This window comes from Phascolarctos cinereus, unplaced genomic scaffold, assembly GCF_003287225.1.
Source record: "Phascolarctos cinereus isolate Bilbo 61053 unplaced genomic scaffold, phaCin_HiC Scaffold_3;HRSCAF=262, whole genome shotgun sequence".
NCBI classification, from domain to species: Eukaryota; Metazoa; Chordata; class Mammalia; order Diprotodontia; family Phascolarctidae; genus Phascolarctos; species Phascolarctos cinereus.
In genome coordinates, this window is record NW_027555736.1 from 70,669,242 (window position 1) to 70,682,284 (window position 13,043).

At 40.4% G+C, this 13,043-nt stretch overlaps 1 protein-coding gene across 1 annotated transcript in view; it reads left to right on the top strand.

Annotated features, from left to right (window-relative positions):
• CHAT (choline O-acetyltransferase) overlaps positions 1–13,043 on the top strand; it is a 101,021-nt gene that overhangs the window by 16,541 nt on the left and 71,437 nt on the right. Inside the window, exon 4 of the mRNA XM_020996744.1 lies at positions 4,294–4,412. Within this exon, the coding sequence (XP_020852403.1) occupies positions 4,294–4,412 (119 nt within the window). The remainder of the gene's footprint in view (positions 1–4,293; positions 4,413–13,043) is intronic.

Here is a 13,043-nt window from a genome sequence, read left to right on the forward strand (position 1 = left end):
CAGAAGGATAAACAAGGGTTAGAAGTTGCAAAGAAATAAATTTAAGCTTGATGTCAGGAAAAATGTCCTAATAATTAGAACCTATTCAAAAGTTGAAGGGGTTGCCTGGAGCAGGGGTCCCCATCATTGGAATTCTTCAAGCAGAGGTGAGAAGCCTACTGGGCAAACTATTCAACCTGTCTCAGCCTCAGTTTTCTTATCTGTCAAAAGAGGGAGTTGGGCTTGCTGGTCTCTAAGATGTCTTCTAGTTCTAAAACTATAATTTCATGATCTTTTGTTATGGGGGGATGGGAATGGATTCCACTCAGATATGGGTAGGTGGCTGTAAAGGATCCTTTTTACTCCAAATTCTATTTTGCACATCATGGATCATAATGAGGGGACAGCAAGCAGCACAATTCAACTAAAACTTAGAGTACCTGGAGGGGTACCAGATTTTGAAGGACTTTGAATGCAATGTCAAGAAGTTTGACCTTTATACTTATTGTGGGCTATGCTTAAATTTGGCTTAGTCCACCAGGTCAGTCAATAAACATTTATTAAATACTTATTTTGTGCCAGGCACTATTGAAGGTTTTTTCTTTCAAAAAAAATGCAACCAGAATTCATGAACCATAAAATCCACCCGTATAAATGGAATGTCTCATCTTGGCTCTCTGGAGCTTTGGAAGAGAACCTTGTATGCTGCAGGGGTCAAGTTTGAACAACTGCTTCCACAGAAAAGATAGATTGCTTGAGTCATGTCCAGCTTACAGAGGCTTATCCCACTATATCAAGTTTTTACCATTCAGACGTTACCAGCTCCATGGGTTTTTCCTTCCCTGGGATAATAATCAAACGGGTCAATGTTATAGTAAGGATACTGCCTAATTCCCTTCAGCTTTGGATATATGTGTTGTAGGGAGGAGGAATCTCTTTAAAATAGGAGATCAAAGACTGCTCTTTTTCTTCTTTGCCTCTGCTGGGTGGATACCTTTGAGGGTGCCATTCATATAAGAACATCCATTAGAATATTAATCTCCAAAGGTGTCGGAGTAAGCAGTAAAGGACTGTAACTCTCCCATATTCACCTCCAAAACAAACCATAAAATAGCACCCCAAAACAAATACTGGAATAGCAGAATCAACAAAAAGACTGGGTGAAACAATCTTTTAGCCCAAGAAACCTGGAAGATCAGCAAGAAAGGTCTGTCTCACTTGGGTAAAAGAGAAGCACAGTCAAGAACAGGAAGTATCCGAGCAAGCTAGCAGCAAGCCCCACCTCAGCAAACCAGCAAGAGATCCTGAGCCCCAATGTGGTGGAGCAGGCAAAACACCAACACCAGTACCCAACATGTGTCTCAGCATAGCCAGCGGAACTGGCAGACTCCAGCTCCAAGAATCACCATGTGCTTCAGTGTAGCCCCCAGGGAAACACAGAAATACCTCACCAACCTCAACACATACCAGATACCAGCACTAGGACCCCTGCTCAGCACCAGGTAAGCTGCCAGATCCCTATGGCCTCCAGCAGCACCAGCCATCCCCCATCCCAATCCCCTCAGCACAGCACTGGACACAAGGTCCACTGGATAACATCAGTGCAGCACCAGGTAAACAATCAGAGCCTGCAGCTCCTGGCACAAGAAGCCTGAGACAGCGCTCCTTCCATTCTGGGAGTAGAGTTCAATTTTACACTTTTTTGCTTGTTTGTTTGTTTGTTTTTGTTTTTGCAAGGCAATTGGGGTTAAGTGACTTGCCCAGGGTCACACAGCTAGTAAGTGTCAAGTGTCTGGTCTGAGAACCAGATTTGAACTAAGGTCCTTCTGACTCCAGGGCCAGTGCTTTAATTCACCTAGCTGCCCCCAGAGTTCAATTTTAAAAGAAAGAAAAAAAGGCCAAAAAAGATGAGCAAAACAACAGCAAAAATAGAATCTGACTATAGAAAGTTATTGTGGTGACAGGGACAACTGACACAAACTCTGAAGATGACAACAGTGTCAAAACACTTTTGGGAAAAACCCCAAAGAAAAATGGGGAGTGGTCTCAAGCCCAGAAAGAACGCATGAAAGAGCTTTAAAAAGGAGCTTAAAAATCATATAAGAGAGGTAGAAGAAAATTTGGGAAAAGAAATGAGAGTGATGCAAGAGAATTATGAAAAAGGAGTCAACAACTTAGAAAAAGAAAACAACTACTTAAAAAGTAGAATTGGCCAAATGGAAAAGGAAGTACAAAAGCTAACTGAAGAAAACAACTCCTTAAAAGTCAGAATTGGGCAAGTAGAAGCTAATGACACTGTAAGACATCAAGGATCAAACAAATTTTTTAAAAATGAAAAAATGGAATAAAATGGAAAATATCTCATGAGAAAAACAACTGAGCTGGGAAATAGCTCCAGGAGAGACAGTTTCAGAGTCACTGGACTGCCTGAAAACCATAATCAAAAAGAGGATCTAGACATCATCTTTCAAGAAATTACCAAAGACTATTGCCTTGATATCCTGGAACCATAGGGCAAAAGAGGCACTGAAAGAATCCACCAATCACCTCAAGAAAGAGACCCCAAAATAAAAACCCCAAGGAACATTATAGCCAAATTATAGAAGTAATAGGTCAAGGAAAAAAATACTACAAGTGGCCAGAAAGAAACAATTCAAATATCATGGAGCCACAATCAGGAATATACAAGACTTAGCAGCTGCAACATTAAAGGATTGGACATCATGGAACACGATATTCTGGAAGGCGAAGGAGCTAGTACTGCAATCAAGAATCACCTACCTAGTGAAATCAATCGAACCATTCTGGAGAGCAATTTGGAACCATGCCCAAAGGGCAACCGAACTACGCCTGCCCTTTGATCCAGCAATACTTCTACTAGGTCTATACTCCAAAAAGATCATAAAAAAGGGAAAATGGTGGCAGCGAGGTGGCACAGTGGATAGAGCTCTGACCTTGGAGTCAGGAGGACTTGAGTTCAGCCTCAGCCACTTGACACTTACTAGCTGTGTGACCCAGGGCAAGTCACTTAACCCCGATTGCCTAAGCAAGAAGAAAAGGGGGAAATGACTTACATATGCAAAAATATTAATAGCACCCTTTTTTGCAGTGGCAAAATATTGGAAATTGAGAGGATGCCCATCAACTAGGGAATGGCTGAACAAGCTGTGGTATATGAATGTAACAGAATACTATTGTGCAATAAGAAATGATGGGCAGGCAGATTTCAGAAAAATCTAGAAAGAACTGATGTAAAGTGAAATGAGCAGGACCAGGAAAACATTGTACACTGTATCAGCAACATTGTGCAATGATCAACTATGAATGACTTGGCTCTTCTTGGCAATAGGATGATCCGAGACAAGTACAAAGGACTTATGAAGGAAAATGCTATCCATATCCAGATAAAGAATTGATGGGCTCTGAATGCAGATTGAAGCACACTTTTTTTTTCACTTACTTTATTCTTTTCCATGGCTTTTTTTCTTTTGATCTGTTTCTTCTTTCACAGTTGGGACTAATGTGAAATATGTTTTACATGATAGCACATACATAACCTATATAAAATTGCCTACCATTTTATAAAGAGGGGAGAGAAGGGAGGGAGAAAAACTTGGAACTCAAAATCTTGTAAAAGCGAATGCTAAAAATTGTCCTGACATGTAATTGGGGAAAAATATTATTACAAAATTTTTTTTAAAAAAAGAACGTTAAGCTCCTTGAGTGCAGGCAATGTTTGTTTTTGTCGTTCCCAGCAACTGGCACATTGTAAGCACTTAATAAATACTTGTTTAATTGAACGTTGGCTTCAGTAGGCCTTGGGCACAGTAGCAAAAACTCCTCTCGTGATGATGATGAGGCGGTGCTGAAGATACAACACTTTTGTATCACACTTTTATATTTTTTCAAACAACCTTCCCAAATATCATTTCATTCAACCTTCATAACTACCCCGTGAGATAATCAGGACAAGTATGATTCTCATCAATTTAAAAATGAAGAAACAGACTCCGAGAGTTTCCATGATTCATCCTAGGTCAGATAGCTCATGGCAGGGGCAGGATGAGGACACAAGTTTCCTGAGTCTTTGTCTGGTACTCAAAAATTAAGTGGATTTGGGAGATGTGTCAAGACTGTGGGCTGACAAACACCAAGGACTATTGCCCGATTTATCACCGGCAGAATGATTGAGGACCTGAGCCCAGACAAAGATAATCCATCTGTGTTCATCAAAGCCAAGAATAGTGTCTCAGTTCATACCAGTGCTTCTTCACCTGCCTGTGTTACAGTGTGTGCCCCCATTTTTTCCTGTAGGTCTTTGAGTACTGGCTGGATGACATGTATCTTAACAACCGTTTGGCTCTTCCAGTCAACTCCAGTCCAGCTGTGATCTTTGCTCGACAGAATTTCCAGGATGTGAATGATCAGTTAAGGTAAGGCTTCTTTTAAACGCTGGACTAAATGTTACACAAGGTCATTTCCCTCCCCACCCCCACGTAGCCTTTTATAGTCCTTTGCCTAACACAGCACACTGGGAAAGGGAAAAGCAGAAAGTTTCCATCTCTGGCTCTTTCTGGAGTGGGGCCCAAATGAGATTAAAATGTAATTGGGAAATACTTAACAAAATAAATGAAAACAAAGTAAAAGTTAATAATACATTTTAAAACTGTGAATACGTAGCTCATAGGGATCCTTATGCAGGGATTTGTTGTTGCTGTTCTTGAGGAATCATTTCAGTTGCGTCCTACTCTTCGCGACCCCATTAGGGGTTTTTGTGAAAGAGATACTAGAATGGCTTGCCATTTAGTGGCCGGCATTTCCATTTCAGTTTGACACTACTGCTATAAGGGATACTTGGAAAGTGTTTCCTCTGTGATTAAAACATAAGGAGACAGTCATCCAGGGTTATTGTGACCAGAATGAACCGGAAATAGGAATCTGAGTGTCTCACTCACCCAGAACCATTCCTTTGGGAAGGCTCATATCTGGATCAGGATATCAGAGCTGGGGAAAGTCTTTTGTGTGCTCTAGACAAGATTGGAAAATAACACTACTATTCTCCCCCCACAATTTCTCCATCATGCTTTAAAATTTGTTCCCACTGTGTTTTACTGTTCCCTGGGGATTTTCAGATTTGACTCTAACACATAGAACTTGATTAAGCACAAAATAAATACCTATGCACCGTGAAGTATAGAATTTTCTGGCATTAGGAATGTGCTTTTATAAAAATGTCCCTCATTGGACACAGACCTTGTGTTGAGCCCTAGTCAATTACATACCTTACCTATCCTCTATTGTTGGCCCTTGGGACCGTGACAGGTCATACTCTTTCCATAAAGGAAAACTACTGAGCTTTAGACAAAACACCATCATGATATACTCAAAACCATTCATCACAGACTGTCCCCAAACCAAAGCATTTTATAGGAGGAATAAAAACTATTCCTTCTTTTCCACAGAATGTCTTCCATATGCTACAATTTCAGAGCTCACTGAGCTGTAATAAAAACCTCTGTGCTAATTGCCCCTGTCTGAGGTATGATTTACAGGTAGGAGAAGAGAGGAAGAGGAGAAAGAGAGGGAAGAGAGAAAGAAGAGAAGGAGACAGGGAAGGGGAAGGGTCAGGGGAAGGAAGGTGGGAAGGGAGCAAAGGGGAGAGGAAGAGGAAGGGACAGGGAGAATCTCTCAGGCACTTCAGAGAAACGGAAATTTCCATTCATTCCTGGGCTGAGCCTCCATTGCTGTTAATACTTCTACACAAAGAGCTTTCCTGGGCATGTGACTATGAGGCTTCTCTTGGCTACTGTAACTCCTTAGTAAGATCCTTTTGAACACTGGGACACACCTAACACCTTCAATTCAATTTAACTAGAATTTATTGAAGGGCCAGCTACAATCTACTGGGCTAAGTGCTAGAAATACAAAGACAAAACAACAAACAAAACAACAAACTAAAAACTACCTGTCTTGGCTTCTAGGAGCTTACATTCTACCTTGGATAGTGATTGTATTGTAAGGAATTTGGGGTCTAGAGCCTAAGGTTAGGAACTAATGTGGGAAAAATAAACTTGTATAAAATTATGCATGTACATGTTATCTCCCTCATTAGAATGTAAGCTCCTTGAGTTCAGGAACTATTTCATTTTGGTTTTTGCATCCTCCTTGCTTGGCACAAGATACTTACTGAAATGCTAAGTGATTTGTCAAATAGGAATAAGAGAGGCAAGGGACAAATATAATTGTACAGGGAGAAGATGTTTCTTTTGATCTGTGCAAAACGGTTTCCTTAAAAAAATTGCAGATGTCCTTCAGTAAAATCTGTGACAGAAATTGTCCAGCAATCCATTGATAGGTACTCCTGCCCATCATAACCATCAACAATGCAGAGATTTGATAAAAAAAAAAAACAGTTTATCATACTCAGAGCGTAGACTCGCTATATATAAAAATTACTCAGTGAGCCTTGAGCATCAGTTTCAGTTACCTTATGTAGATTTTAGTTACATAGGCAGAAGGGGCTACAATGGAATTTCACAGAAAGCAGAAAGGGAAGAACTGTATCAGATAAAACAGGATACTAGCAGGTAAGCATTGGTACCAGAAATCTCAAGCAGTAAATTTGTGATAGACCAAGAAATAACCAGATAATAGCAGGGCTATATGTGATGTCTCTGCTTGATTTTGCTGACTCTACTTAGTGATCTGCTCTGCTCATCTTAAGTAAAGGTAAGTAGGAAGGTTAAGCTGGAAATGATCTTACTACAGAGCCTTCCAGAAGGGTTAGCGAAGCAAAGAGGCAGAAGGTCTTCAGGAAGGTTCTTCCTCCTTTCTCAAGAAAAAAAAATAATTCATACACCTGGAAAATTTCTTAAATTATGGAGCTTCCACTGACAAGAGCTTTAGTAGATAAATCAATCAAGTGTTTATTAAATATCTATTGTGTGCCTAGCACTTTGAAAGGTACTTAGGGGAATGCAAACAACCATATAGCACCCAGGCACCCCACATTCCCACGGGATTCAGAAAAGCTTTTCCTAGTACTATGTGGGTCTGAATCTATTTTTTAAAAAAACCCACAGCTCATGAGCTTCCATAGATATGTTTACTTTTACTAGGCATCCAGAGACCACACAGTTCAAATAAAAGGTATTTAATCAAATGGTAATAGAACTTTTCTCCACATAAACCTGAGTCACATTCTCCCACAAATATATACACTGTCAGTCGGAAGAATGCATCCCTCTAGGGAACACACAGGGATGATCATGCATTTGGGAAATACCCGAGGCCAAGGAACACACATAAGAAGCATTGTGGAGGGGAACATGTTGCCAGGGCACGTGTGTAGAAGGGCTCTCAGGTAGAGAATACGTATGGATGTTCATTTCTGTCACTAAAGAACTGCTGACATCATCACCACACTGCTCCCACTGGGCCTACCCCTTTGCTCCCCTTGAATGTGTCCCATGTAGTCTCTGCTAGACATTACTTCTCTGGGCACTTGGTTGTGAAGCTTCTGGGTTTCCGCTGGACAACTCAGCTAATATGCTAGCTTTTTCCCATTTTGTCTGCCATCTCCCTTTGTAGCTTAGAGCCCAGAGGCTTAAGCTTCAGTCCCTTCAATTATGAGAGAGGCAGGCTCTCACACCCCCTCATTATGCCAGGGTAAAGCATCTGATAGCACAAAAAAGTCCCCTCTTATTTCTGTCCATTCTTCACTGCCAGTCAGCACCCTTTCAAAAATCATATTTAGGGGATGCCTTTCAATAAATTGTCAAAGACTATCTAAATCTGAAGCCCTAAAATCTTTCTCAACCCACCAAGATCTTTCAGGTCTCCCACGTAGAAAGGGAGGAGGGAAGGGAAGGAACCAAAAAGGCCCGGTGGAGGTAGGTAAAAGCCACCTCAATGCTTTGTGTTCCAAATTCCTGCCAAGTGCATATTTTGCCAAATAACAAACCTCCCATGCTTTGGATTGCTTTAGATACATACAAGACAAGGTACCTGCCTCAGAAAGCCTACATTCTACTTAAAGAGGCCAGGCACAGAGGTAAGGGCAGTTGATTAATAAGACCAGGTAGTCTTTGCTAAGGGCCAAATGAGTGGTAGAGACTGGAATTGTTTTGGGATTTCAGAGGAGGAGAAAGATCACCAAGGCATTTAATGGTCAGGGAGAGCTTCACAAAGTAGCAACTTAGCTGGGGTCTCAGAGACATTCAGGAGAGGGGGTAGGAGAAGTCTAGGAAGGAAAGGCCTGAGTAAAATACACAAAAAAACTTTGGGACCAGGCACCACATTTTGCTTTGAAAAGAGAAGTATCAGTAAAGCAACAGAGAAACAGACTAAAAGAATGATGGATATAAGCAAGCAGGCAATCCTTCAAGATTATTGTATATATATTAATGTATGATGTTTATTTATGCATATGCTGCATTCATCCTCCTCTGACAATAGAATGTAGGCTCCTTGAGAGCAGAGACTTAAATTTTTGTTTTTGTATCTCCAGCCTATTAAAAGTAGGTACTTGATAATAACAATAGCTAACATTTATACAAGGTGTCCAAAAGTCAGAATACGGTTTTAAGCTTAACAGTCACTGCACCATGAGTTTTGGGACACCCTCTACATGGATTTAAAGTTTGTAAAGCACTTTATGAATATAATCTTACTTGAGCATTGCACTAACCCAGTTATATAGATAGTACAGGTATCATATTATTCTTGTTTTATAGATAAGGAAAATAAGGCTCAGAAAGATAATAAAAGTTTATTGAACCATTATGGGCAGGCAGTTAGGTGGTACAGTGGATAGACCACTGGGTTTGAAATCAGGAAGACTCATCTTTATGAGTTCAAATCCAGCCTCATACACTTACTACCTATTTGACCCTGGGCAAGTCATTTAACCCTGTTTGCCTCAGTTTCTTCATCTGTAAAATGAGCTGGAGAAGGAAATGGCAAGATACTCCAGTATTTGGAAAAAACAAAACAAAAAACCAAAAAGCCAAACGAGAGCTGGACACAAAAACTAAAATGACTACACAATCACACCATTATGTGTAGGGCACTGTAGTGGGCCATGGGCAAAATTAATCTGGAAGTGGGCCTTAAAAATAGAACATACACTTCCTCTCCACTCCACTCTATTTGTGTTTAATTTTCCTGGGACTCTGTGTTGTGGTGGGGAAAGACACAAACTGTATTTGCTGCAGCAGATGAATCACAAGTGATTGAATGAATAAATGAAAACATTTATTAAGCACTGTGTGCTAAGCACAGTGTTCCACATAAAGCTTGTGGGAATACAAGTATAAAAGCAAGGCCATTCCCTGCTCTCAATGGCCTTACATTCTAATAAGGGAAGACCATATACATGGGGGAGTGGTGATGAGAGGTACACTTTCGCTATGAAAGTTACGTGGATGGCGAGCAAAGCCATGGCAAAGCAGATTGACAACTCTCTTCCAGGAATGATGGCAGAGCTGATTTGAACAGGGTTCCACACCTGAAGGGATCTGAAAAGGAAGTTTATATGCAGTAATGGCAAGGTGACTGGGTGGTTTATTTATAAGATGGTCAAAGTTAGGGAGTGATGTTGAGTGTGGCTGGAGCCTGACTGAGATAATGAGACAACAATCAGCACATGGGACCCCAAGGCAGAAGTTCGAAGGAGAACTAAAACCTCCACATCATGGTGTCTGATCTGGGCAGCACAAAGATGTGTGTTCTATGAGCCAACAGAGATTAAGAACAGGGGGAGATAGTGGTAACTTGGATGTTGGCAACAGAAGAAGAACCAAGAAAAATCTAGGAAATAATAGAAAATGTTTGACAGAATGATTTTTGAACGAGTCTCAGAACTGCATCCAATAAGATATTTTTCTCAATATACAATCAAGCTGCAGTTCTTCCTCTAAGGAAAATAAAGACAACAAAAAGCATTTTGACATATGTTCTCTGGCATTCTATTTTTCATCTTCCCTCTTTAAAAAATGTGGGTCAATTAGCAGATTTTTTTGTTTTCCCTCTGTTGTTGCCTTCCCAGCTTCCTAGAGGCTGGGTAATGCAAAACCAGGTCGTCATCACTTTTTTGAAAGGATTCAAAACAAAAGCCTTTTTTAAAAAATGTAAAATTTAAATGTTTTGCATGCGCAGCAAGCTAAGGTTCTGTTAGCCTTCTCCTGTTTCCCATTATTATGCCCCTGGTCCTATAGGAAAGGCTATTTTGCATTCACACTGAAGGCCCTTCCTGGATCTATCCAGCAGCCTCCCTTGAACACAGAGAGGGAGTGTGACCAGCCTGACATTTGCCTAGTCCCTAGTGGTAATTAGGGGTTGGGCAGACATCAACAGGCTTGTCATACCCCACCCCTGACCTCTCTATTTCCTTTTAGTTTCTAACCATACAGACTATTTTAATATATCCCTAGGAACTAAATAAACATTAGATTTTACAGATAAAAAGGACTTTACAGGATACCTAGTCCAACATTCTACACTATGACAAGAGTCCAGCATCTTTGTCTGGACATCTCCATGCTAAGAGAATGCCAAGGTTAATGATCTGGAATGTCTTTAACATTTTATATCTATATTTATATTGACATACCCACATGTATACACAGACACATATACATACATATGCACACATACCTTCATATACACACATCGGTGGTTCTTAATCTGTTGTGCGTGTGTGTGTGTGTGTGTGTGTGTGTGTGTGTGTGTGTTCTAGACCCTTTTAGCAGTCCGATGAAGCCTATGGACCGTGTCTTTCTACAATTCATAATTGAAGGAAATGCTTAGTTTTCTGTTAGAAGCTAGTGAAAATAAAGGCGCATATTTGTTCTAAGGGTTTTGTTTTTCTTTTTTAATGAAGGAAGCATTGAGAGGGAGAGGAAATAGATTTTTGTTCATTGAAAAAAATAAGCTTTTAAAGATCCAAAAATAAAGATGTAATTTCTTTCTACTATCCAAGTTCATAGAGTCCTGAAATCTCACAGAACCCTTGGGAGTCTGTGCACCCCAGGTCAAGTAGTTCTGGCATAGATAATGAACACATAATTGGAAATGCCAAGGAAGAAAACCTATTAAACTCCTCATAGTTGCTATTTTTTATTTGCATCAAGATGGGAATTCCAAGAAATAATGCCACCTTCTTAGTAATATATCTTTCAGACAGAAAGCCTTTTGCTACCTCATAAGGGAGGAAAGTTGCTTGGGAAATCTGAGCTTAATCCATTCTTCTGCAGTTTTGTTTTAAGGTTTGCAGTTGATATATCTCAGGCCCAGTGTTCCTTTTCATCTCAGACTGCTTTTATAAATTATAGGTTATTTAAAGATAGAACTTCTATGTCCCTGAATTGCATCCTGGAAGAAATTCCCCACCAGAACCATGGAGAGATTTGCTGTTTGATTTACTTTGCCAGGTACCCATGTATCACAATGGAAAGAACACCAAGAATCAGCACACTTCATTGGATCTTACTCTTAGTTTCACATTAGGCAATTATTTAAACTTTATTACCTGTTTTCCAGCTGTAGAATGGGGCAGGACTTAGAATAATTATTGCTTGTCTTCACTGTCCCTTTCTTTGTCCTTTCCCAATTTTATCTAACATGTGCTAAGGGAGCCACAGAATATTTTGAGCAGACATGTGCTATCACCAAACCTATGTGGAAGAAAGAATATTCTGGCAGTGGCATAAGGTTTGGATTGGCAAGAAGAGAGAGTGGAGGCAGAAAAAAGGGCCCATTAGAAGGTTTTTTAAGGAAATTGGGGATAAGTGACTTCCCCAGGGTCACACAGCTAGTAAGTGTCAAGTGTTTGGTCTGAGGCCAGATTTGAATTCAGGTCCTCCTGACTTTAGGGCCAGGGCTCTATCCACTGTGCCACCTAGTTGCCCCAGGTAGAGATTCCTGAAGAAAATTGGAGATACATGGATGGAGCTTAGAAGATAGATCAGATCTGGAGATACAGATTTGGAAGTCATTTGCATAGAGGTGGCCATTGAAGCCACAGGTATGAGTGAAATTGCCAAGGAAGAGATGTAGAGTTAAAACAGAAGGCCAAGAATAGTCTCTTGAGGGAACATCTAAATGAAGAGATGCAAAGCCAGTGAAGGAGGAAGAAAAGCAGTATTATGAAGGCAAGGTAAGAGCTAGGAGACAGTGGGTGTTTCAGAATCAGAAGGAAGAAAGAGTATCCAGAAGAAAGAAGTGGTTAGCAGTACTGAATGCTACAGAGAGGTCTAGAAAGAAGGGGACTGAAAAAGACTAGTAATTCTTTAAAGACATAGGAGAGAACAGTTTGGGTAGAGTAGGGGGTGAGGTAGAAGTTCAATTGGAAGAGGGTGATGAGGGAGTGGGTAGTGAAGAGGTGGCAGTATTAGGTATAATACCCAGTTAAGCAGTTCAAGTTCAAAATTGGAACAAAATGAGACTCATAGTCCAACTAACAGTTAACAAAAAGAGGTTTGCTTGGCCATAGCAGGGGAAGGAGAGAATGCCAAGTTGATTTATCCGAGTACAACTTCCCTGTGCCAGTGTTCATAATCAGAAGTCTCAGGGAGGAGACTTGGGCAACCTTTTAAGAAAAAGACCTCATCTGGGGAAGTTATCAGTGAAGGAGTAGGGAAGAGGAAAGAAATGATACAACAGTTGAACGGGTAGGATTGGGAGAGAGTTGAGCATGTTTATAAATAGAAGGGAAGAGGCCAGTGGTGAGGAAGTCATTGAAGATACATGAGAAAGGAGGGATGGTTGTTGAAGTATGTTTCCCATGAAGTGGGAAGGAAGGAATGCAATCAAGAACACAGGTAGAGGAACTAACCCTAGTGATTAGTAATGATTACCTCTTGATTGACTGAAAAAGTTAGGAGTATGACATTTCATGGGTCACAAAAGAGAGGTGTAGATGTGGTAGAAACCCTGTGAATAGTGGGCAGTGAAAGGAGGAGTGGAGAGAGTTGTCAGCGATGTGTTAGTTACATCATATCTCCCCCCAAAAAAATTGTATCATGTTTTTATTTAATTGTGTAATGTTCTTTCTAGTTAATTAT